The 27,355-nt window shown below is 36.4% G+C and overlaps 1 protein-coding gene across 13 annotated transcripts in view; it reads right to left on the bottom strand.

Moving 5' to 3' along the window:
- AGTPBP1 (ATP/GTP binding carboxypeptidase 1) overlaps positions 1–27,355 on the bottom strand; it is a 176,548-nt gene that overhangs the window by 41,814 nt on the left and 107,379 nt on the right. For all 13 annotated transcript variants that reach the window (XR_011497240.1, XM_070495448.1, XM_044756663.2 and 10 more), the window contains 3 exons: positions 20,866–20,949; positions 12,304–12,390; positions 12,071–12,219 (listed from right to left, as the gene is read on the bottom strand). Coding sequence is in view for 12 of the 13 variants with exons in the window: in XM_070495448.1 (XP_070351549.1) it covers positions 12,071–12,219; positions 12,304–12,390; positions 20,866–20,949 (320 nt within the window). In the remaining variant the exon portion in view is untranslated. The remainder of the gene's footprint in view (positions 1–12,070; positions 12,220–12,303; positions 12,391–20,865; positions 20,950–27,355) is intronic.

Below are 27,355 nucleotides of genomic sequence, written 5' to 3'. Positions count from 1 at the left end.
CACAGAATGCACCCTCACCATTAGGCAACCCACAACTGTACCATATGATCTCACTTATACGTGACATCCAAAAAAAAACAAACGAAACCCAAACTCATAGATACAGAGAACAGATCAGTGGTGGCCAGAGGCAGGGGGATAAGGGGTGGGCGAAATGGGTGAAAGCTGTCAAAAGGTACAAACTTCCAATTATAAAATAAATTAAGTCATGGCAATGTAATGTATAGCATGGTGATTATAGTGAGTAACACTATATTGTATATTTGAAAGTGGCTAAGAGAGCAGATCTTAAAACTTCTCATCACAAGAAAAAAACTTATAACTATATGTAGTGATGGATGTTAACTAGACTTATTGTGGTGATTATTTCATAACATACAAATATCAAATCATTACATTGTACACCTGACACTAACATAATGTTACATGTCAATTATATCTCAATAAAAGAAAAAGGTTTGTGACTCTTATAGGTTCTTCAAGGGTTGCAACTTGTAAATACAAACCATCCATTCAGTGCTTTTGACCTTGAATTTTTCTTTGACATTAATGTTACCACTTTTGCTTTTATTTATATTTGTCTAATTTATCCCTGCCCTATTACTCATTTTCAATTTTTGTGATTTATTTAATTCTCTCTCTCCTCTAAATTGGGTGACTTTCAATAACTGACTTTTGAGCACATTTCAGCTCATTCACAGTCAGTGACGACAGACACACATTTCATTTCATTTCATTCCTTCCATCTTATTTTTTTTCTACCTCTAAATGTTTTTTTCTCCTTCTAACCTTATATTACTGTCTTTTTTGCATTTCCCCACATTTCCTTTCTTCTTCCACCATTTGGAAGCTTTCTATTGTGCTTTTCTACCCCACTTCCCATCTAATAGTAAGGGTTAACAGACATTTCTCTGATACGATCAAATCAAATAACTAAGCAATCGCACAAGGACAACTCAACTCTCGCTTCTCCCAGATCACTCCCTTTAGAACGTTTTCACTTAAAATATTTAATAAATTCCAAGTCTTCTATCTTGAGATCTTTTTCTTCATTTATTTTCCTCAGAGAGGGTTCAGGGGGAGCACATTTTCTGAATTCTACATACACAAAGATGTAGTTTGTTGGCAGTGACAAATGACAGATTTTGCAAAAGACATTTGGCTGTTCTCTAGCTTCCAGTGCCACAGATGAGAAGTCCAATACTAACCTAATTTTTTCACACGTAGAACAATATTGTGACGAAGAGCATGTGATCTGCAACCAGACTACTACCTGGGCGTGAACTCCAATGGCATCACATACCAGACGCACGATCCAGGGCAACTATGAAACCACTTATGCCCCCCTTTTCTCTTCTGTAAAATGAGGGAACAACCTCACTGGGTTGTTTGTCATGTGGATTAAGAGTATCATACGTGTTAGCAATTACAGAAGGCCTGGCACACAGTAAATATTCAATAAATGTTAGCTGCTGTTATTATTATCAGTATTTAAGTAAGCAGTTCTTTTAAAGTGGAAGTATGCTAAGATTATCTCTTTATACTTGAAACCCAAGTATTTCACTGGTACATATGAAAGATTCCTGCCTTCCTTATTTCTTCCTAGATTAAGCGAGCCATTTCAATCTGAAACTTCAACCTCCTCCAGACACACAAAACTCATAACACTCATTAACTATAGTGGAACTATACTGGAACTATAGTGAAACAAGGTTCAGGCTTAGGTCAAAGGGCCCATGAGATTTATCTGAAGTGTTCCAATTTTATAAAAGACAATATATTCTTATATTACTTTTAAACTAGTTAATTCTGGTCACACTGAAGGGAGGTATATTTGAAAATTCTGACTATAATAAGAACCATTTGAACAAAGGTTGCCCCAGTAAAAATCAATCAAATGAAGTAACTCAAACTGGATAGACCACAGCCTACTCAAGCTGACACAGAAAGGGTATAGTTGAGTAACTGATTTAGTCATTAGCCAAAGGATAAACCTTTACGTGCGTAACAAATATACTAAGAACTGTCAATCTTGTCACTTGAATACAGACAATCAAATTGTTACATTGCCACAGTGACACCAACAGCCAATGGCACTAGTCTCTAATAATATTCAAGTAAAGGCCGAAGTTGTATTGAGAATATACTCACTAACAAGTGCAGTCACAGAGAAAGACAAAGTATTTTAGGCCCTAATCATCAAATGTACTATGAATCACAGATTCATAAAATTTTCCAGTTGAAGCTAATATCCTCATTTAACAGATGAGGAGGACAAGAAAAGTTTAAACTGGAGCTTGAATAACCTGAAGAAGGCCCCTATCACAAGCTGGATATCTGGACTCAGTGACTCCACAGAGAGAAAAAGACCTGCTTCTAATATGGCTAGTATCACAGCAGAGATTTAACTAAAAACAGGAAGGTCAGATTCTTGGTCTGGAGTATAATGGTAGCCACTTGAATCCGAATCTCTGCACACATCCTCACAAACTTCAACAAGTGGACAAACAAAACCACCCAAGACCCAGGCCTTCAGCATTACTAGAAGACAGAATATAACAAAGATTAAATTACGTATTAGTGGAAAAATCAGCAAAGATATACTAGGGAAATGGAAACGACAAAGTACAGGTTGAGAGCCGGCCTGGAGCCGTGGTGGTGAAGTTTGCACGCTCCACTTCGGCAGCCTGGGGTTTGCGGGTTTGGATCCCAGGCACAGACCTACACACTGCTCAACAAGCCATGCTATGGTAGTGTCCCACACCCAAAAAATAGAGGAAGATTGGCAAAGATGTTAGCTCAGGGACAATCTTACTCACTACAAAAATAAATAAACAGAGGTTGAAATCCTGAGGTCAAAGTAGATTCTAGGCCAAAAAATATTAAATGAGGCAAAGAAGGAACTTTATCAAGTCACAATTCACAGTGAAAATACAGTTACACTACAGTAATATAGAAAATGCCATTGTTTGTAGAAAATATACTAAAGTATTCTAGGGTGATGGGGTATCATTGCAGATATTCAACATCTGGATAAAGAGTACAACTTTTCTCTAAGTTCGAAATTATGTCAAAATAAAATATTCAGAAAAAGTTGATGATCATAAATTGAACTAGAGTCTTCTTAACACATGCAGCAGTCACCCCATCTGTGGTTTTGCTTTGTGAAATTTCAGTTACCCCCAGTCAACCACAGTCTGAAAGCAGAAGATCCACCTTCTGATGTATCGTCAGAAGGTCAACAGCAGCTAATGCTACATCACAATGCCTGCGTCATTCACCCGACTTCATCCCACCACACAGGCACTTTATCATCTTACATCATCACAAGAAGGGTGCGTAGAGCACAACAAAATATTTTGAGAGAGACGACCTTCACAAAACTTTTATTACCGTATATTGTCATAATTGTTCTATTTTATTATTAGTTATTGTTAATCTCTTACTGTGCCTAATTTATAAATTTAATTTTATCATAAGTACATAAGTATAGGAAAAAGCACAATACATATAGGGTTGAGTACTATCTGTGGTTTCAGGCATCTACTGGGGGTCTTGGAACATGTCCCCTGTGGATAAACGGGGACTACTGTATTTTGTGCACGTTCACCTTATGTTTCCAATGAGATCTTCTTCACAGTTCATCCATCCGTTGCCTCATTCATTTAACAGATCTTTACTGAATATCTACTAAATGCCATGCTTTAAATACAGTGGTGAGCAACAGAGACGCTGCCCCTGATCTCCTGGAATTTACAAACAAGTGATGGTCATGGGACAAGTAAACTACATAAAACTGTAAAGAGCACCCTAAAAAGGAAAAACGACAAGGAACATTTATCAAAAGGACTACTCCAGTCTGGGGAGTCAGGAAAGACTTCCTTAGTCAAGAGATAGCTCAGCTCAACTTTGAAGTTGGGGATTAACTAATGTGGGCAAGGTGGGAATGCTACAGACTAGTCTCCAAAATTCTGTTTTGTTGCCTAGTTCCACATATGTTCAATTTATGTAAGAAGGTGGTTAAAAATCCTCATATATCTGCAAGACATGGGAAGGAGGGGCAGAAGGAGAGAGAGAGCACGCTTGGACTAAAGCTCCAAGTTGCTAAAATGCAAGACTGCCATCTGGTGGTAATTTGAGCAAACCCCTTTCAAGTAAGGGGGTGGGTGAGATGCGGTGATGGGTTACAGCTGACAGACCACTATTATATAGTGACATAAATGCTCAAATATAAATTCACAAATAAGTTCATTTGTGAGAAAACTAAATAGTTAATAGAAATAACCTACAAACTCCCTAAGAAAAGAGCAATTTGGGAAACAAAAGCAACAGTAATTCTGCCCCTTTTGGGGGGTATTGCCAAAGAACAAGATCTTTATTGGGCACATTTGCTAGAACCCAACACATAAATAATCCCCCAACCAGCATGTCCCAATCACAAAAAAAATTACAGACAATAAGCTACTTTCTAATCAGTGTTATTTCTTGATTTCAATCATGTATGCCAATTAAATAAATCCTTCCAGCTGAAGAAGTTTCCACTGCAAATATTTTCTTTAGTCATCAGTACCATCCATGAAGTGAATTCAAACTCAATCTGATGACAATAACACTAACTACACAGTTAGTCACGATTTCTTAAAATGTTGAATTCTAGTTAACTAAAATATCGGTCCCTTCCTTCTTCTAACTCTAGTGATGTTAAAACAAACCAAGATTTCCTTTATGTTGTATTAACAAATCTAATGACAGGGTTTCATAAAAAACTTACATCTACCTAGCGGCTCCTTCTACAGCATCTACCAGCTTCCTGGTTAAATACTCACAAGTATATGTAAATAAAAAGAAAAGTCACAACAGACAACTTCTAGACAGAATCCGGGGGGAATCTCTGCTAAACTTAAAGCAGATGGAGAAGGACTGAAGACAATCCCGTGCAGATACGCCTCCTGATCTAGTTTTTATATATGTCTGTTTCAGATTCCCACAGCTAAAAGCAGTGCTGCGCTACCCGCTTGAAGGCCCTGAAAGAATAACAGATAAAGACAAACGACGAGGAGGCACAAAAACAGAAAGCATAAAAAAACCAAGCACATCAATTATGAAAGGAATTGTAAACAGGTTAAAATCACGTATTAAAAGACAAGGGTCGATCAGCAAAAGGCTATTCTTCTTCAAAAGTTCCTCAAAATGAACTGTTTACAAGAAACAATGTAGGAAGCAAATTCAAACCAAAATATATAAAAACAGAATTCAGGGCAAAAGATACTGCGTGGGATAAATATGACTATTTTATACTGTTAAAGGGTATACACAAAAGAAATATGGAAAAGTTATAAACTATGTGCCAAATAATACTGCATTAAAATAGAAAAAAATCTATACATTTTTTTAATAAGGGCATGACAGAAACAATAGAGCTGAAAGACCGTTAATATTTTTTAAGTTTTAGACAGAAAGAGAACGTAAAAAATAAACCAGGATATGGAAAAGCAAATAAATGGAGTTATAACACTAAACTAACAATGTATATTAAATTATGTTGCTAACAGAGAATACATATTATTTTACAAGTACCAATGAAAACAAAAACTGACCAGATATTAAGCCATAAAAAATTATTTCAAATCATAAATTTCACATCTATGAACAAAACTGATTAAAATTTGAAAGTAATGAGAAAAATTATAACCAAAATGATTTAACCAACTAAAATATAACAAACCCTTTCCTAAATAACTCTTGGGTCAAAAAGGATACAAAAACTACATACAATTAGAGGCAATCTAGAAAATAACAGGAGGTCTGAATATTAAAATCTGGACGGGAGGGGATACAGAATTAAGTTGTAATCAAGAGCAAATTAAAAACCTAAATCTTTGATCATCAAAGAAAAATAAATTTAAGTAAATAAACTGGAAGTTAGAGAAAAAAAATCAACCTGCAGGGAGGAAAAGGGAGAAATGAATAAATAAAAAAAACTTTTAAAGCAAATAATGATACAACCAAGAGCCAGGTTATTAAAATACTAAAATAAAACAAATCATGTTTTAAGCACACACACACACAAAAAATAAAAGAAGCAGGAGAACGAGCAAGTACACATATTGCAGACATCATCCAGAAAACTCTGCCAGTGAGTTTTGAAAATCCAAATGTCACTTATATAAGAAAAATTACCTCAGTAAGAAATAGAAAATTAGACTATACTGAGTCACAGGAAACTAAAAAAGTTATCCAGACGCTCCCTCTCCCACCCACAAAGGGGCACAGAATCAGACAGTTTTAGAGACGTGTTCTTTCCAAATTTCATGAAAACATACAAATGCTATTTAAACTGCTCCAGAACAAAGAGTGGGGAGATAAAAGCCTTTTCATTTAAGTGTTCAAAGTTAGCATCACCTGCTTCCAAAACTGGACATCCCTCCAAAAAGGAAATTTACTTGTCTAACTTACGACCAATGATGCAAAACCTTTACACAAAATACTAACAGGGGCCCCGGCCCCATGGCTAAGTGGTTGAGTTCGCATGCTCAGCTTCAGTGGCCCAGGGTTCAGGAGGCTTGGATCCTGGGTGCAGACCTGGCACCGCTCATCAAGCCATGCTGAGGCGGCGTCCCACATGCCACAACTAGAAGGACCCACAACTAAAAATATATATACAACTATGTACCAGGGGGCTTTGGGGAAAAGCAAAAATAAAATCTTAAAAAAATACTAACAGATCACAATAGTTGTACAGTAAAAGATTAATTCACATGGCAAAGTGGACTTATTTGTGAAACCCAAGGACAGTTTAGTATTAGGAACATTACAAATATAATACAGCATATTAACAGTTCATAGCATTAGATGGTCATATTACATTGATAAATGCAAAAAACAAAATAATTCTGATTTTTAAAACTTACTAAAAATGGAAACTCTTTACTATAAGAAAGAATTTGTGTCTTAAAACAAGAGCTAACGCCCTTAATGTAAATACTAGCAGAATTCACATTAACATAAAAATAAAACAAGGATGCCCATTGTCTCCTTTTTATTTTAAACATTCTCAAAGTTCTATTCAAAAGCAATGAAAGATATGGGGCCAGCCAGGTGGGTAGTGGTTGAGTTAGCACGTTCTGCTTTGGCGCCCAGGGTTTGTGGTTCAGATCCCAGGCACAGATCTAGCACAGCTAGTCAAGCCATGCTGTGGCGGCATCCCACACAAAATAGAGGAAGATGGGCACAGATGTTAGCTTAGGGCTAACTTCCTCACACACACACAAAAGGCAATGAAAGATACACAATACAACTATGGATAAGGAGAAATTCTAGGGACCTACCAAGAAAAGTGAAAGTATCAACTGAGAAACTATGATAACCAATGAGAAAGTTCTGTTAAGGAAGTTGATTTTCAAGTAAAGAAATAAAAACAAATAGCTTTCTAGAATATAAATAATAACAAGTTTGAAAATAGGGAGGAGTACTCTCACAACAGAAAAACAAAAAAATACATAAAATACTTAGAACGATGGCAAATAGAACGTATAGAACTTATAAAAAAACTTAGGTGAGAGTATAAACAACTTGAATATACAAAATTATACACCTAAGCAGCAAGACAATACAAAAAATTCAATTTCTCCCAAATTATTCTACAAGTTTAATGCAATGGAAATTTTTTGGTGCTTAATAACATTATTCTGAATAATATTTAGAATAAACTATTCGGGAAAAATAGGCAGAAAAAGTTTTTAAACTGTTTATGAAAAAGATGACAGGATGTTAAACCACATCATAAAGTCAAAATAATTAAAAACCAAAGTGTTACTAGAGCAACAAGGATGTTACACTAGACTAGAAGGTCAGAATAATCAAAATCAAGTGGGACTAGAGCAACAAATGGTCCCCAAATAACAACTAGTATATCGTTAGGACCATGGCTTCTGAGAATAGTGGCGTTTTAAAACCAAACGGAACATAAAATATGACTAAGAGAAAAAAAAAAAAAAATATGACTAAGAGGTAAGAATAATTCAACCCAAACTCAAAAAAGTCAGGAACTATGAGGAAGTGATAGTGATACTTAGCAACCAGTTTCTCATCTGTTTTAACTAACCTGACCATTTTCTGTAACAGCTTTAACAAAACAACCATGTACAATGTCTTCTGAGCAACAATTCCCACCCACTCCTACTAACAGGATTAAGTTAGATCCCAGTTCACAGAATACACCAGAATAAGTAATGGATGGATGAGGTTAAAAATAAAAGCACACTATCAAATGCACTTCCACAGGGCTGAACTAATTCAACACTCCTACCAACACCGTAAGTGCCCATTTTCCCTAGTCATCAGCAACATGTGTTCATTTTCTTTGAGAAATTCTACTTGGAGGAATTTATGGCAAAGCAATAATCAGAAACATACACAAAAACAAATAATTAAGGATATCTACTGAAGTACAGTATATAATTTTGAGATGTTGAAAAAGACAAATTCCCATCAATCTCTTATCATTTAAATAATTATTGTATATACTCAATAGAATACTATACAGATATCGGTAAATATGATGTTGAAAATATTTAATGGCATGGGAAAATGTTTTACAATATATTGTGTAGTAAAAAAATATAGTTTACAAATGAGTTTTCATACTGTAATCCCAAATCTATAAAAGGGGAAAGTTTACTTTTAAAAATACGTGAATGTAAGTTTAAAAATAGACAACAAAATGCTAAACAGTGAATTTTCTTTTCTCTTTCCTTGCTAGAAATTCTTCTCTAAACTGTCTTTAATTTATCAAATTTCCCATGTTAAAGATCCACTCTTTCATAACCAAAAAAAGACATTTACAGCTGGCAGACAAAGAAATTCCACTTCTGTGAATTTGTAACTAAATAATTATACACAAATATTTAGTACAATAATACTTAACTGAACATTATTTAAAATAGAAAATAATTAGAAACAACTTAAACATCCAACAAAGAAAGGTTTGGATAAATAAGTTACAGTACCTCCACCACAGAATGTCTATTAAACTGTGTTTCAGAGGGATATTTAGTGACCAGAAAAAATGCTGACGATATACTATTTGGTTAAAATACAGACCATGGAATTGTTTGGGTTATCTCTGGATAATGCATTGTTGATGGTTTTAATTTTCTTCTTAACACCATTCTGTTTTCCAAATTCTCTACAAAGTGAGTTTGGAAAGTGTGCTATATATACAAGTATACCCAGAGAGCAAGCAAGGGGTAAGGAGGAGAGGAGACCGAAAAATAAATCAGCCATCTGTCTCATTGCTTTGATTCAGTTTTAGCTACAGAATTTTATTCATTTTAAATTTAAAATGAGACTAAAGGAAGAGATTATTTTATTTACCATATGTAGGCATAGGTTTTTTAAAAACAGAGAAGCACTGCTCCAATGTATGATTTTAATTTTAAAATTAAAGTATTTAATGAAGTTTAAAGTAGTAAAAGTAGTACTTTATAAAAGTGACTAAATAAACATAGATAGTAAAATTGCCATCTACCTGTAGCACTACAACTTGAAAATTATAGTGACTATCTTTTCAGGAATAAAAATGTCTTTAAATTTTACTCCTAAGGAGCACCCAAAATACGAATACAGTTACATTTAATTACTTGTCCTCCCCCCACAACATATTATGTTAGCATTATACTTACAAGTTAAATAGGGAAAACAGGAGATTCTGGTTTTGGTAACCTTTTGAATGAGTTTCAATTAAGATAATTTTTAAAGTTATATGAAGGTTTAAGGTCAACAAACAAATGTTTCAAGAAATGACATTCAATGATCAGTAGTTATACCCCAAAATCACAAAAATAAAGAATACGAAATAGATTTATATCACCATTCATACAAATCAATATAGCCACTGAATCCTTAGTCAAAATATACTATTTGAAAGAACAGATCATTTAAAATTAGATTACTAAAACATTTTAAAAACTTTAAAAAATGTTTATAACTAAATGAGGTATCACGTTACCTAATCTTCCTGTAATTATTATATTAAATTAGTGAATCTGACCAAAACGTTTATCCCACAGATGTGAAGTAATATCCAGAGTACTGTACACAATTTCCTATTTTTCACATAAGTAACAACAATTGGGAACAATCTCTTCGACTCCTGAATGCTTCAATTTTCAGAAATGCCCCTCTTAAAGAGCAAGATCATACTCGTGCTTTTAACAACTTATAACATTTATTTGAAACAGAGTGCATGACAGCCCATGCCTCAGTTGTTAAAACCATTTCAATCTTCACAACAAATGACGGAGGCCGCTAAGATTTCATAACTTGACATACATATTATATTTGTTTCTCCTCAACCCCCAATGTAAGTGGGTTTTTTGGTATGCCAGAAAAAAATTCTTCTTCTACAAAAAAATTACTATTATCAGATTAAATACTTGAAAATTGATGTTTCATTTTTAAATTACTGATATTCAGTTTATACAACTATATTATCTTCCACTGATATATTTGACTATAAATACTTGATGCATGACAAACAAGCCTTAGTTTTATATTTATTAAAGTACTAAACACAAAGCCTTAAATGAGGCTATAAATTTAAGAGTTTTGCTAGTACAACACTGGAGTTTTTAAAAACTGTCTCGTGAGAAAAACAATGAAACAAAAAGCTGGTTCTTTGAAAGGGTCAATAAAATTGACAAATCTCTAGTAGGCCTGACAAAAGAAAGCAAAGAGAAGACACAAGATTACTCTTACTAAGAATGAAATGGGATATCACTACAGACCCTGAAAACATCTAAAGGATAGTAAGAGAACACTATGAACAACTCTACACACACATTTACAATTTAGAAGGAATGGATCAATTCCTAAAAAACACAAACTACCACAAGATGAAATAGATAATTTGAACAGCCCTAAAACTATTAAGGAAACTGAATTTCTAATTTAAAAGACTACCAAAAAAGATATCTCCAGGCCCACATGGTTTCATTGGAGAATTCCACCAAATGTTTAAGAATTAACATCAAATCTACTCAAGTTTGTCCAGAAAATAAAAGGAGGCAGCATTTCCCAACTCCTTTTATGAGGTCAGTGTGACCATGATACCAAAATCAGACAAATTACCCAAAAAAGAGAAAACTATAGCTCAATATCCCTCCTGAATATAAATACAAAAATTCCTAACAAAATATTAGCAATTATACACAATGAACAAGGGAGGTATATTTCAAGAACAAAAAAGGCTCATTCAATACTCAAAAGCCAATCAACATAATATACCATATTAACAGGGTAAAGAAGAAAAATTACATGATCAGATCAACTGATTAAGAAAAAGCACATGACACAACTGAACACCCATTCATGACAAAAACTCTCAGCAAACTAGTAATAGAAGGAAACTTCCTCAACTACATTTAAAAACATACAGAAAACTGCAGCCAACGTCACAGTGAATGGTCTGCTACAAAGGAGTAGCACAAGGCTTTGTGGTGATGGAAGTATTCTGTATCTTTGACTGTGGTGACAGCTACGAGAACCTACGAATGAAATAAAGCAATGCAGAACTATGCAGCACATTATACTAATGTCAAACCCTGGCTTCGGCAACGTACTACGACTATGTAAGATGTAATCCCTGGAGGAAACTTGGTGAAGAGAACAAGGAACCTTTCTGCAACTTCTATATTTTAGATATGAATCTATTCAAAATTAAAAATCAAAAAAGATTGTTTTACGTAATTCTCTCCTAGAGGAACTGACATTAAAAACTTGATTTTAAGCAGCATACACAATAATCTTTAATTGTGTTCAATTTTGATGAAATCAACCATACTTATTGCATTTTAAAGCGTTTGCCTATCCAAGGGTAACTCTTCTCACCAACAAAGCAAAGCTTAGTTTATTGCAAATTTTGCATGCTAAATATCTGAATTTTGAGAACTAGAGAAAACAAAAGAATTCTGAAACTTTAAAAAAGAAACGTCAGTAATTTAAAAAAATCTTCTGTCCTAAAATTACGATGCCAGCATGCCCTCTAAACTGGGAAAGAAAATTGTCTTACCATAATTAAACTGACTGTTGGACTTTTCACAGTTAATGATGTTAAATCTATAAGCAACACCTGGTCGCATTCCACTGACTTCAAAGTAAAACCACTGATGATAATGATTGCTATTTATATCTGAATTCAGAATAAGATCATATTCATTTCTGAAAATAGAAAATAAAGAAATCTGATGAAAATTAGGAAAATACCTGTGCACATACAAAATGAGAAAATTTTAAATGACTTACTTTCTAATTTGAATTACTTTGCGCAGATTCCCAGATTCAAATTTGGAGTTAAACTTCAAAATATCTCCTTCTTCTGGAATAGCGTAACTAAAAATTTTTAAAGTACAATGAAATACATTGCATTTAAACAGGTGAGCAGAAAACAAACAAATAAAACTACACTCCAGATTAAAAATACACCATTATGCCACCTCACTCTCCTCATTATTCTTAAACCAAAGAACATAACCAACACAAGCAAAATACAATTTGGCTAATATTTATAAACAAAATATTATAATTACAAGTAGAGATTTGATCCTACATTTATAGTGAATGTTAATCACAAATAAAAATTTTTGCCTTGAGAGTGACGTCAGCAACATGGCAGAGTGACCAGTTCTCTTTGTCTCTCCCCCTTCAAACTACAACTAAATGAACATCCATTGATCTATGGAGGATACTCGTGCAGCATCTCAGCCGCCTGAGAGACCCACGCTGCTATACATCTGAAGGTGGATGGACTACCCCCAGAGAGAAGGTGGAGATAGGTGAGAACTCTCCAGCCCCCAGACAGCTCAGTACCTGCAAGCGATGCTCTCCCAGCTGACACACTCATAGTACTACCGAGGACCCAAGGCTGGGCGTGTGCATTGGCGCAACTGTGGAAACAGGTGACTGTAGCCCTGAATCTCCCATGATTGCTATTTGGCCCAGTGGGAAAATCCACAGCCCCGCTGCAGCCCCAGAGAGTCACTCAGGCTCAGACTCAGTAGGGAGGCCCTGCCCACCAAGCACAAAGGCTGCTGCGACCTAGGAGCACAGCGCAGCACAGCCCCGAGTCTACGCGAACAAACCCCCAGCTGCCTTAAACACCTATAGCTCTGCCGCAGCCATGAAAGGGCAAGTGAGATCCACTGGGACCGTGGGAGTGGGCAGTGACAACCCTGAGTCCCAGAGTGATCGCTCCTAGGTCCAGTGGGAAAATGCACAGCCCCATCGCAGCCCCAGGGAGAGACTGGGCTCAGCACTAGCGGAGAGGCCCCACCCACTAAGCACAAAAGCTGGTCCGACCTAGAACAGACGGCAGCAGATCTGCGGCCTGGGAGAAAGTGCCCCCACCTACCGCAAACGTCCACAGTACTGCAGTACGACTGGCAGAACTGTAGGAGCAGGTGGCAGAAGCCCTGAGCCCCCGTGTGATCCACAATCCCACCACAGTCTCAGGGAGCAGCAGAGGCTCAGACCCAGTGGGGAGGCCCCACTCACCAAGCACCACAGCTGGTACAACCTAGCACCAGGCAGCAGTGGAGCTGCAAGTCTGGGTGAACAAGCTCCTGGCTGCCTCGAAAGCCCATAAAACTGCTGCAGCCCTAACAAGGGAGTACATCTAGGCAGGTCTGTGGGAGCAGGCGGCAACAACTCAGAGTTCCCTTGTGATTGTGTGGGAACCCACACAAAATGACCAGAGACCCCACAGGGCCAGTGGGATCACAAGGAGTGGCCCAGGCTTGGACAGGAATAGCTGATGGGGATCCTGGTGGGTGGAGAATACACAGCTCCTGACCCCTCCCCCCAGTGGCAGCAAGTGGAAGCTGTGACCAAATTCTATCTCTGTGTGGAGGCACAAACCCAAGCCATCAAGCAGTATAAAAGAATATATTAAATCCCCAGAAGATACACAAATCTGTAACTTAAATGAGAAAGAATTCAAAATAGCTATCCTTAAAAAACTCAACGAGTTAAAAGAGAATACAGATAGACAACTCAACAAGTTCAGGAAGTACATCACAAAAGAGCTTGAAATCATAAAGAAGAATCCATCAGAAATGTTGGAGATGAAAAACACAATAGAGCAGATTAAGAAAAGTCTGGACTCCCTGAACAGTAGAGCTGATATTATGGTGGACAGAATTAGCAGTCTGGAGGATAGGGATATAGAAATGCTTCAGATAGAGGAGGAGAGAGAACTAAGACTAAAAAGAAATGAAGAAAGTCTCCAAGAAATATCCGACTCAATTAGGAAATGCAACATAATGATTATAGGTATCCAAGATGGAGAAGAGAAGGAGAATGGAGCAGAAAGCTTGGTCAAAGAAATAATAGCTGAGGTGCCTGCCCTGTGGCCGAGTGGTTAAGTTTACGCACTCCGCTTCGACAACCCAGGGTTTTGCCAGTTCAGATCCCGGGTGTGGACACGGCACTGCTCATCAGGCCACACTGAGGCGGTGTCCCACACAGCACAACCAGAGGCACTCACAACTGGAACATACAACTATGTACTGGGGGGCTTTGGGGAGAAGAAGAAGGAGGAAAAAAAGAAGACTGGCAACAGTTGTTAGTTCAGGTGCCAATCTTTAAAAAAAAAAAAAAGAAATAGTAGCTGAGAACTTCCCAAACCTAGGAAGGCAGCTGGAAATCCATGTGACAGAAGCCAATAAATCTCCAAACTTTATCAATGTAAAAATACCAACTCCAAGGCATATAGTAGTAAAGCTGGCAAAAGTCAACGAGAAGGAAAAATATTAAGGGCAGCAAGGTAGAAGAAAATAACCTACAAAAGAACTCTATCAGGCTGTCAGCAGATTTCTCAGCAGAAACCTTACAGGCTAGGAGAGAGTGGAATGATATACTCAAAATTCTGAATGACAAAAACTTTCAGCCAATAATACTCTATCCAGTGAAAATATCCTTCAAATATGATGGAGAAATAAAAACTTGCCCAGATAAACAAAAGTTAAGGGAGTTCATCACCACAAGATGCCCCCTACCCCCACAAGAAATCCTCAGGAAGGCCCTCATGGTTGGGAAAAAAAAAAAAAAGGAAAGTGATTACAAAAGCCTGAGCCAGGAGATAGATAGATAAATAGAAAATTGCAGCTCTCCATCAGAACAGGTTAGCAAATGCTAATTATAACATTAAAGATAAAGGGAAGGAAAACACCAAGAACAAATATAATCTTGTGATTTTAACCACAAACTCACAAGATGAAATAAGATATGCCAACAACAACTTAGAAGGGGAAGAGGAAATGGATGAAATAAGAGGCTATCAGAAAATGGACTACTTCATCTACAAGATGTTTTATACAAACCTAATGGTGACCACTAAACAAATACTTATAACAGAGACACGAAAGATAAATAAGGAGAAAACTAAGAAAACCAGCACAGAAAACTACCTAACTGAATTGGTAGTCCGAAATACATGGGACGAGAAAAAAAGGAAATGCAGAAGAACCGAAAAACAAGCAATAAAATGGCTGCATTAGCCCTCGTATATCAATAATCACTCAATGTAAATGGATTGAACCCACCAATCAAAAGACACAAAGTGGTGAGATGGATTAAAGAACAAGTTCCAACAATATGCTGCCTCCAGAAAACACATCTCAGCCCCAAAGACAAACACAGACTCAGATTGAAGGGATGGTAGATGACACTCCAAGCTAATGGCGTACAAAAGAAAGCAGGTGTTGCCATACATCTATCAAAATATCAGACAAAGTAGACTTCAAGATAAAACAGGTAACGAGAGACAAAGAAGGGCACTATATAATGATTAAAGGGACACTTCACCAAGAAGACATAACACTTATAAACATATATGCACCCAACACAGGAGCACCAAAGTACACAAAGCAACTATTAACAAACCTAAAAGGTGATATTAACAACAAAACAATAACAGTGGGGGACCTCAACACCCCACTTACACCAATGGGTAGATAATCCAGAGGGAAAGTCAACAAGGAAATTGTAGAATTAAATGAAAAACTATACCAGATGGACTTAATAGATATATATAGAACACTCCATCCAAAAACAGGAGGTTACACATTCTTCTCAAGTGCGCGTGGAACAGTCTCAAGGACAGACCACATGTCGGGAAACTAAAGCAAGCCTCAATAAATTTAAGAAGATTGAAATCATATCAAGCGTCTTTTCTGACAAAATGCTACGAAACTAGAAATCAATTACAAGAAAAAAAGCTGGGAAAGGGGCAAAGTTGTGGAGATTAAACAACATAATACTGAACGACCAATGGATCATTGAAGAAATCAAATATTACCTGGAGACAAATGAAAATGAAAACACACCATACCAACTCATTTGGGATGCAGCAGAAGCAGTCCTAAGAGGCAAATTCATTGCAATACAGGCTCACCTCAACAAACAAGAAAATTCTCAAACACATTACCTCAAACTACACCTAACCGAATTAGAAAAAGAACAAGTAAAGCCCAAAGTCAGCAGAAGGAGGGAAATAATAAAAATTAGAGCAGAAATAAATGAAATTGAAACAAAAAAGACAGTAGAAAGGATCAATGAAACAAAGAGCTGGTTCTTTGAGAAGGTAAACAAAATCAACAAACCCTTAGCAAGGCTCACTAAGAAAAAAAGAGAGAAGACTCAAAAAAAATTAGAAATGAAAGAAGAGAAATTACAACGGATACCACAGAAATACAAAAGATTATATGAGAATACTGTGAAAAACTATATGCCAACAAACTGGACAACCTAGAAGAAATGAACAAATTCTTAGACTCTTACAATATCCCAAAACAGAATCAAGAAGAAATAGAGAATCTGAATAGACCAATCACTAGAGATTGAAACAATAATCAAAAACTTACCCAAAAACAAAAGTCCAGGACCAGACAGCATCTCTGGAGAATTCCACTACCAAACATTCAAAGAAGATTTAATACCTATCCTTCTCAAACTATTCCAGAAAACTGAGGAAGATGGAACACTTTCTATCACATTCTATGAGGCCAACATCACCCTGATACCAAAGCTAGACAAGGAGAACACAAAGAAGGAAAATTATAGGCTGACATCGCTGATGAACATAGATGCAAAAATCCTCAACAAAATATTGGCAAACCGAATACAGCGATACATTAAAAAGATCATACACCATGATCAAGTGGGATTTATACCAGGGACACACAGATAGGGGTGGTTCAACATCCGCAAATCAATCAATGTGATACACCACATTAACAAAATGAGGAACAAAAACCACAAGATCATCTCAATAGACACAGAGAAAGCATTTGACAAGATACCCATTTATGATAAAAACTTTCAATAAAATGGGTATGGAAGGAAAGTACCTCAACATAATAAAGGCCATATATGACAAACCCACAGCCAACATCATACTCAGTGGGGAAAAACTGAATGCCATCCCTCTGAGAACAGGCACAAGACAAGCGTGCCCACTCTCACCACTCTTATTCAACATAACACCGCAGGTTTTGGCCAGATCAATTAGGCAAGAAAAAGAAATAGAAGGAATCCAAATAGGCAATGAAGAAGTGAAACTCTTGCTGTTTGCAAATGACATGATTTTATATATAGAAAACCCCAAAAAAATCCATCGGAAAGATATCAGAAGTAATCAACAATTACAGCAAAGTTGCAGGGTACAAAATCAACTTACAAAAATCAGTTGCATTTTTATACTCTAATAACAAACTAACAGAAAGAGAACTCAAGAACACAATCCCATTCACAACCACAACAAAAAAATAAAATATCTTGTAATAAATTTAACCAAGGAAGTGAAAGACTCATACAATGAAAACTACAAGAATTTACTGAAAGAAATTGATGATGACATAAAGAAATGGAAAGACATTCCATGCACATGGATTGGAAGAGTAAATGTAGTTAAAGTGTCCATGCTACCCAAAGCAATCTACAGATTCAGTGCAATCCCAACCAGAATCCCAATGACATTCTTCACGAAAACAGAACAAAGAATCCTAAAATTCATATGGGGCAACCAAAGACCCCCAATAACTAAAGCAATCCTGAGAAAAAAGAACAAAGCTGGAGGCATCACAATCCCTGACTTCACGATATACTACAAAGCTATAGTAATCAAAACAGTATGGTACTGGTACAAAAAGAGGCACGCAGATCAATGGAACAGAACTGAAAGCCCAGAAATGAAACCGCACATCTACAGACAGCTAATCTTCAACAAAGGAGCTAAGAACATACAATGGAGAAAGGAAAGTCTCTTCAATAAATTGTGTTGGGAAAACTGGACAGCCACGTGCAAAAGAATGAAAGTAGACCATTTGCTTACATCATTCACAAAAATAAACTCAAAATGGACCAAAGACTTGAAGGTAAGACCTGACACGATAAAACTTCTACAAGAAAATATAGGCAGTACACTCTTTTACATTGGTCTTAAAAGGATCATTTCAGACACCATATCTTCTCAGACAAGGGAAACCAAAGAAAAAATAAGTAGCACTTCATAGACTAAAGAGCTTCTACAAGGAAAGGGAAAACAAGATTGAAACAAAAAGATAACCCAACAACTGGGAAAGAATATTTGCAAATCATATATCTGACAAAGAGTTAATCTCCATAATACATAAAGAACTCACACAACTCAACAACAAAAAATCAAACAACCCAATCAAAAAATGGGCAGAGGATATGAACCTACATTCTCCAAAGAAGATGTACAGGTGGCCAATAGGTGCAAGAAAAGATGCTCATCATCACTGATCATCAGGGAAATGCAAATCAAAACTACAGTAAGATATTACCTTACACCTGTCAGAATGGCTATAATAACCAAGACAAAAAAACAACAGATGTTGGAGAGGTTGTGGAGAAAAGGGAACCCTCATACACCGCTGGTGGGAATGCAAACTGGTGCAGCCACTATGGAAAACAGTATGGAGATGTCTCAAAAAACTAAAAATAGAAATACAATGTGACCCAGCTACCCCACTACTGGGTATCTACCCAAAGAACTTGAAATCAGCAATTCAAAGAAGGTTATGCACTCCTACATTCACTGCTGCATTACTGACAATAGCCAAGACGTGGAAGCAACCTAAGCGCCCATAGACTGATGATTGGATAAAGAAGATATGGTGTGTGTGTGTGTGTGTGTGTGTGTGTGTATATACACACAATGGGATACTATTCAGCCATAAAACATGACAAAATCATCCCATTCGAAAAAATATGGATGGACCTTGAAGGTATAATGTTAAGTGAAATAAGCCAGACAGAAAGACAAACACTGTATGATTTCACTCATATGCGGAAGACAAACACACACACAGACAAAGAGAACAGCTCAGTGGTTACTAGGGGGAAGCGGGGTGGGGGCTGAGCACAAAGGGTGAAGGGGAGCACCTATAAGCTGACTGACAAAAATACTGCACAACTGAAATTTCACAATATTGCAAACGATCATAACCTCAATTTAAAAAAAAAAGGCTTACTGAATAAATGCCATTTCTACATACTAATAATCATATAGAAAGACCAGACTTATTTTTAAAAATGCATATGACTTGTATTGAGTAGCAATAATTCTAATAAACATGCAGTTCTCAGGAGAAAATATTAAATTTAGAGAGCTACATTATCTACTATCTTATTTAATTAGCACCAAAAAGGTGAAAGTACTATCCTCATCTTAGATATTTCGTTACTCTAGTAAATATTTACTGAGCGCCTCCAAGGTGCAAGACCCTGTTAGCTGTGTGCCGGTCTGTCTGCCTGACTGAATACACAGTCTCGCTTTTCTGGAGCTGACATTCTACTGAGAGCACTGAGGCTTCACGAAGCCCAATGAGATTGTCCAGTCACTTCAGGCAGACGCAGCACTGGGGCATCACACACAGGGTCCTGAGCTTCTGCTTTACTGCCACTGCCTGCTCCATCTGACACAGAGCTACAAATGCTGAAATAACTAAGAGATTATGAATAAGCGAGATTTGTTTTCCATTTTTAACAATATAATTCAAATTCAGACATTAGTTTTAATACAGCTTTTACCCTTATCTCTCTCACAAAAATCTTTAAAAAGTGTTTTATTTCCTCCAAATAAGACCAGTAAAATGTGAAATTTCCCACAAATATTAGAATGTTGAGGGAGGGGGAAACCCCCTGAGGGCTGATTAAATTTCTCATTTGAAGAAGCAAATTTGACTAAATAATAGTCACACATCATTTGTAATTTTCATTTATTTATTTATATTTAAACCCTAAAATGTGATAATATCAGTGATAATCTTAAATTAATGCATCAAGAACCACACACAAATGGCTTCAAAGGTCAGGGAGGCAGTTTCAAGGACTGAAGCAGATGGGAAGCAGTGAGAGAGGGAGAGCAGCGGGCACTGTGGGATTTAGCAAGCACGTGTTCCTCCTAAAGGAGTGCATTGTTGTCCTAAGGAAACGAAGGCTCAACGTTACAGACTAAATTGCAGCAATTCATGTGAAATCTACACTCTGTTAAATGGAGGTAATTTCAGTTTTTGAAAAAGACAGCATCAGTTTGTGACCTTTACCTTCTTAAAGCCATTAAGTCCACCCAAGAACAAACAAAAGCTTGTGACACCTTCACTTGAAGTAAGTAAACACGATTTACTATTACTTTACCATCACATCCCTGGCTAAAAGATGGAAACACAGTGAGGCTAAACTAGGTGAAAGTTAACTATACTTTTTCATCTTTTCAAAATAACACTGAAATTTTACAGTAAAAATAAAACTAATAAAAGTAAAACAAAAACAAAACAGACTTACCTTGGGTTATCTAAGTCATATACTATTCGATCTATGATATCACTCTGATGTATTAGCCTCTCAATATCTTGGGCAATTTTTGTCCTGAAATCATAAAAGAGAAGTTTGACCAAAATTCATTATTATACACCAAGGTACAACTTTCTCCAGGATAAGTTTGGGATGAAAAAAATGTAAAATGATAAAAATGATCATTCCCCCATAAATTTTATGTACAAAAAAATTATCAATACATAACAAGACAAAAATCAATATTTTTCAAGCCTGAGTTCTAGAAAATAACCATGTAGAATACAGTTACAAGTCCAATAGTTTAAAAAAAACTCTTGAATGTCTATTATACCTTTCTACATAGAAACAGTATGGATCCACTCTCTAGCCTTTGGGCAAAAAATTTGTATACATAATAGCAGCATTATTAGAAGCAATAAAAATTTGAAAAGCCAGAGTCATATAAGAAGATTGTTAAAACTAATCCTCGCTGGAATTTAGCTAAAATGAAGCTGGCAATCGGCTTGGATATCCTGCAGAATCGACTCTCTGTCCTGTGACTGGAGGGGAAAAGAGGAGGAGAGGCATGCACTGTGTCAGGGGGCAGAGGGTGTGCCCTGCATCTCCAGGATTCTCTAGGCCTGAGTTTTCCCTGAATCAGTCCAACAAAATGAACACCAACTACCTGGAAAATTCCTAAAATCCCTGCCATTACCATATAAAACTGAGCCACACACACACCCCACAATCTTTCCCAACAATATTTAAGCCAAGGAAGACAAGGATCACTAAAAGTGGCACCAAACTTTAGTTGAAACAGAATAAATTTGTATCATAAGCCAGGTGCCCAGAACTCCAGGCAGAAGGGCCACAAAGGCCTGTGAGAAGGTGCCTGCTAGTGTTAATACATAGCTGCTTCTCATGGTGTCATTTACACTTAAAGAGGAAGCTGATTATGTGAACTGATTCAAATTTCAAGTTTGCTTGTTTCAGCTAAAGATTGGTAATGCAGATTAGAATCGTGATTTACTGATTTACTGACAGAACAGAGTGAGAAAGTTTGCCAACACAGTTATAAAATTTCAAGAATACACTAAATACTGAAAAGTCTCCTTAACTTCAGGAAGATGTGAAACTAGTCTCCTGCACAAAGACAGTTCTCCACGACTACAGAGTATGAATTCTCACATAGTCTAGAAACGTATCTAACAATACCACAATATAACCTTAAACTCAAAATAAGCCAAGAACCTATTCTAACAAAGAATTAAAAATCATCAGGAAAATATTAAAAGATGTGATAGTTAAACAGAAAAAAGATACTAAAAAATTAACAAAGCGTAACTCTAAAATTCTTAATCTAGTAGTCATACAGTTACGCATAATTTATTTTTAATTTTTATTCTACTACAAATAACTCATCACTGACAAAGTAGTCTATCAAGAATAAACCTACTATCACAGGATTATGATATAAATCTTTGATGTAGGTTCAAATGCCAAATTCTTTCTAAAGAAAAACCTTTTAAAGAGCTATTAATTATAATAATAAACAAATCCAAAATTTGTATCACCCAGACCTTCAACAATGAAAGAGCAGGCACTTATATATACTCAGATATACCACACACACACACGCACAAAGTAAGTGTTCAAGTATGGGTGAACGACTACGTACAACCATTTGTCAGAACAACTTATTAAATAAGGTTGACATATAGCACAAATGTGCAAAAATTAACACTTACAAAAGTTCGGGATTTTTTTTTTCAACGAAAATGATACTGCAAGGCTATGTAACAGCTCTGTTCTTCAGCAGTGTTCCAAAATGTAAGACAGGGTAAGAAAGCACAGACACGCACAGGGTGGGCGGTAACGCAGCTGAGTGAGGTTGACTGGGTGACATTGTGGAAAACTGGGGAACAGGGGCTCCATATAAAAATAAACTGATTGTTGCCAAGTAGGAAACAGAGGTTAAGGTTGTCATACCAATTTTTCAACAAACACTAGAAACTTGGATTTCTATGTGGAACCTCCCAAATTTTAAATGTTGGCAATCAATTAAAACAAAAAAATAAACAAAAAACCCACTCTGCAAGTGAAGCCAAAATCATGAGCAAGTTGAATATGACCTAGAGGCCACTCATTTTCAACCTCTGATACTGCATTTTAGGGGACACAATTGCCCATTTTTATTAGACTAGACCTAAAATTAACACTTGAGGAAAATATTTGCCCTGCTCGGTCCTCATTGATAAAGGAAAAAAACCAGTCTTTTATTCAGACATGTATCTGTGTTAAACAGCACAATTTTCGTAAAAGGATGTCAATCCTTCCTTTACCTCAGCTGCCTATTAAAATATATAGCTCTCCACTCAAAACAAAACAATAAATATTTTCCAGGTATCCTCATGGACTACAACCTCAACCTTACTGATATTCAATATTTACCAAAGCTTTGCTCAGAAGAAAACAACTTGTGCAGGGCAGTCTGGAAAATGTGCAACCCATTCAATCTAGTAACTCAGGAGTTCACAAGATATTTGGTCACCAGTAAAATTGGACTTTGTCAGGTTTCAATCAATACAGAGCAACATTGTAAGAAAAAACTTAGTACACCTCACTGCTATATTTACTACAAGGGTATTATGGGAAATACACATTAGACAAGTATTCTCTGAGGATCCACAGAAGGACACTCTTCTTCACAGAGAGTATGGTATAACTACATACATATGATCACTATAGATAAATGATTAACAGGACAGGCTCATGACCTAGACCAGGGTTTGACTCTTGGCTCTGCCATTTACTAGCAGTGTAGCCTTGGATAAGCTACTCAAGAATCCCACGCTTCAGCATACTCTTCTGTAAAACCAGAGAAATAATAGCAATTTCCTCATAGCGCTGTTATACCATTACATGACATACTTTACATGTACGTATACACTGCAGATAAAGTGCTTATTACTTAGCTCTGTGCCTGGCCCATAAAAAACACTCAATAAAGGTTATCTGCTGCTGTCGCTCCTACTAATACTTCTACTATTGTCTCCATTCCAGAAGTACTTACATTTCCCATGAGCCATTCTAAACTGAATATAAAGAAATCCAGGGTTTCGCTTTCCTCATTTTGCTTTTGCCACAATTCCTTCACCTACTTTTTAATTTTAAATTTCTGATCAGGTGATATATTGACATAGTGCAAAAATCAAATACTACATAAAAATATAAAAAGAAGAATCCCACTTTCAACACAACCCATATCCTCGATTCTTCCCACTTACTTTTTTACTTTCCCTCCACAAGCACCTTGATTATTTTATTAATAATCATCTGACAGCTCTTTCCATCCACGCATAGATCTTTCTGTTTTTTAATCACTGCACCATATTCATAGACTAGATATACCACCATTTATTTCATTGATGGGCATTTGAGTTGGTGGGCGTTTGAATTGCTTCCAATCTCAAAACAATGCTGCAATGAAAAACTTTGAATATCATTTCACAGACGTGCAAATTACGCGCGCGTGTGTGTGTACATAATATCATGTATGTATCTCTCACGAATTCCCAGATGTGGGGTTAATGTGCCAGGAAATGTGTCCTGTTAATTTTGATAGACCCTATCAGCTCGCCCTCCACAAGCGGTGCTATCAACTGCCAATCCCACCATGAATGTATGAGAGACTGTTTCTCCATAGCCTCATCCAGAGAATGCGCCGTCAAACTTCTACATTTCAGCCAATTCGATATGTGGGAAACAATACCTCACTAGATTTTAATTTGCATTTCTCTTATTTTGAGTGAAGTTGAACATGTTTTTGTGGTTAAGAGGCACTGTATTTCTTTGCCATACTTTCCATTTTATTTTGATGAAAGTATTTCTGTACTTTAAATACTTTGTAAACAAGGCAATAAAAATTTCATTCTATAATAAAATACATATTCTAAAATACAGCTAGACAGTTTCTCTAAAACATATAAAAAAATAATGGAAAGAAAAGTCAAAATGCTCTCTGGAGAATGGGGCAGAGCGAGCTTTCTTCTTTCTACTTTTTCTCATGTTCTAATTTTATGGAATACGGAAACAGGAAAAATGCACCAAAAAATGCTAAGCATACTTGAAACTAAGAAATGAGTTTTGCTTTAATTTTTAATCCAATTTAAACCAAAAATATGGATTCAAGTAATCATCAGTATGTTTACAATAAATTTTTTTAAAAATATTATTGCAGTATCTACATTGAGATACGTATCTTATAAAGACTTTTCCCCTTCCAAATGAGGTGGAGAGATTGTTTTTTTCTAATTTTGTGTGTGTGTGTGTGTGTGTGAGGAAGAACGGGCCCTGAGCTAATATCTGTTGCCAATCTTCCTCTCTTTGGTTGAGGAAAACAGTCCCTGAGCTCACATCTGTGCCAATCTTTCTCTATTTTCTATGTGGGATGTTGCCACATGGCTGATGAGCAGTGTCTGTGTCTGCGCCCGGGATCCAAATCCAAGAACCCCAGGCCACTGAAGCAGAGCACGCAAACCCAACCACTATGCCACCGGGCAAGCCCCTAGTTGGACGGATTTTTAATGAAGTTTTATTTACTTACTGTACTTTCTTTAAAAAAGGTCAGTGATTACATTGATTACAGTAATTACAGTGATTACAAGAAAGATAATCATAAAAGAGAAATTCAAAATAAAAAGATATTTTCACTGAATAATTTTAAGAAATCTAATGCTTCTTTCTTATGAATGATAAAATAGTAAATCTTCATTAATTTTGACATCGTTCATTTACAATGTTACTTCATTCAGATAGCAACTTGATTAAAAGCTGGCAAATAATTTACAGAATGTTTATCATTTGCTTAAAAAATAAGTTGCAGAAGACTAGGCAAATAAGGTAAGCAAACTAGAATCAATATCCTCAATGTATTTTTAAAAAGAAGCATTTCTGAGTACTATAGAAATATCTATTACTGGGCCCATATTTGATATCTTACCACAAATACAGAACCATAAAGGCTTCAGACACCCTAGCTACAGGGGTCAGCAAACTTTTCCTTATAAAGGGCCAGATAGTAAATATTTTAGGCTTTGAGTGCCACATGGTCTCTGTCACACCATTTGCGCCACTGTGGAATGAAACAGCCATAGATAACACAACAAACAGGCATGGTTAGGTTCCAATAAAACCTTATTTACAGACACAAATATGAATTTTATATAAATTTCATGTGTCACAAAATATTGTTTTTCTTTGGATTTTTTTTGAACCATTTAAACATGTAAAAACCATTCTCAGCTTGCAGACTGGACATAAGAAGGCGTGAGCTGGATTTGACACGTGGGCACAGTTTGCTACCTCTGATCTAGGTGAATGACTATCAAACTGCTTCGATCATGACCTACGAGAAATACATTTTAAAAATCATAGCCCCACACGTGCACACATGCAACTGAAACACAAGTTTATAAAATAATATTTTGCTGTACTACATGTGACACACTGTAATTTTCCCTTTTAATACCGGTTACTAACGGGCATCAATCCACAGTTTGAAAAACTCTTTTAGCTGAAAAAATTGGTATCTAGAGAAATAAAGTATTTGCTCAAATACACACACTCAGGTCAGGGGGAAAGCCCAGGGTAGAATCCAAGAGCTTTGACCTGCTTTTCAGAGCATCCTGTCCTGCCAGGACACCTCACCACACTACTGCCTCATCACTCCCAAGTCAAAGCCAAACGCCCAGGCGGGGCTGCTACATGCGTTTGTTTCCAGTCTCAGATTAATGTCTCTTGAAGGAAGAAATAATGCTGAAGAGTTTTCTACCCATTATTCATAAATGATGGGTAAAAAGGGAGAAAGGGAGCTTTGGAGCATGCACCTCTGCTCACCGGGACTGCACTGCTCACCACAACTTCCACATAAATATCTGACAAATATCTGCCAACGGGGTACAGTTGTGTCACTTGACGACAGGGATACGTTCTGAAATACGCATCATTAGACGACTTAGTGGTAGTGCGAACATCAGAGTGTGCTTACACAAACCTAGATGGTATAGCCTACACCACCCTAGGCTATGTGGTACTAATCTTAGGGGACCACCGTGGTACATGCAGTCCGTCGTCGACCACAATGTCGTCATGTGGTGCACGACTGTATATAAAATAAGGAGGAAAGAGTAACAACCTTCAAATAGCAAAGTACTGTTATCTAATATATAATTTGTAAACATTTTAAGTACATTTTTTTCAGTAGTTATATCTAAAGCAATTAACATTACTGGGGAAAGTCCTATACATCTAAATAACAGAATCACATTGTTTCATTGAAATACGGTTATATTCCTACCTCATATCAAGTATCTGATAGCCACAAAAATTTTGACAAATGTGATATTAAAATGGAAATTATGACAAATATGATAAAAGGGGTTCTTTACAACAGTCACCATCACACAAAATATAAAATAATACAGCAAAAGAGACTAGC

This window comes from Equus asinus, chromosome 23 (genome assembly GCF_041296235.1).
Source record: "Equus asinus isolate D_3611 breed Donkey chromosome 23, EquAss-T2T_v2, whole genome shotgun sequence".
Taxonomy (NCBI): Eukaryota; Metazoa; Chordata; class Mammalia; order Perissodactyla; family Equidae; genus Equus; species Equus asinus.
This window is presented reverse-complemented; position numbering and strand designations above follow the sequence as displayed.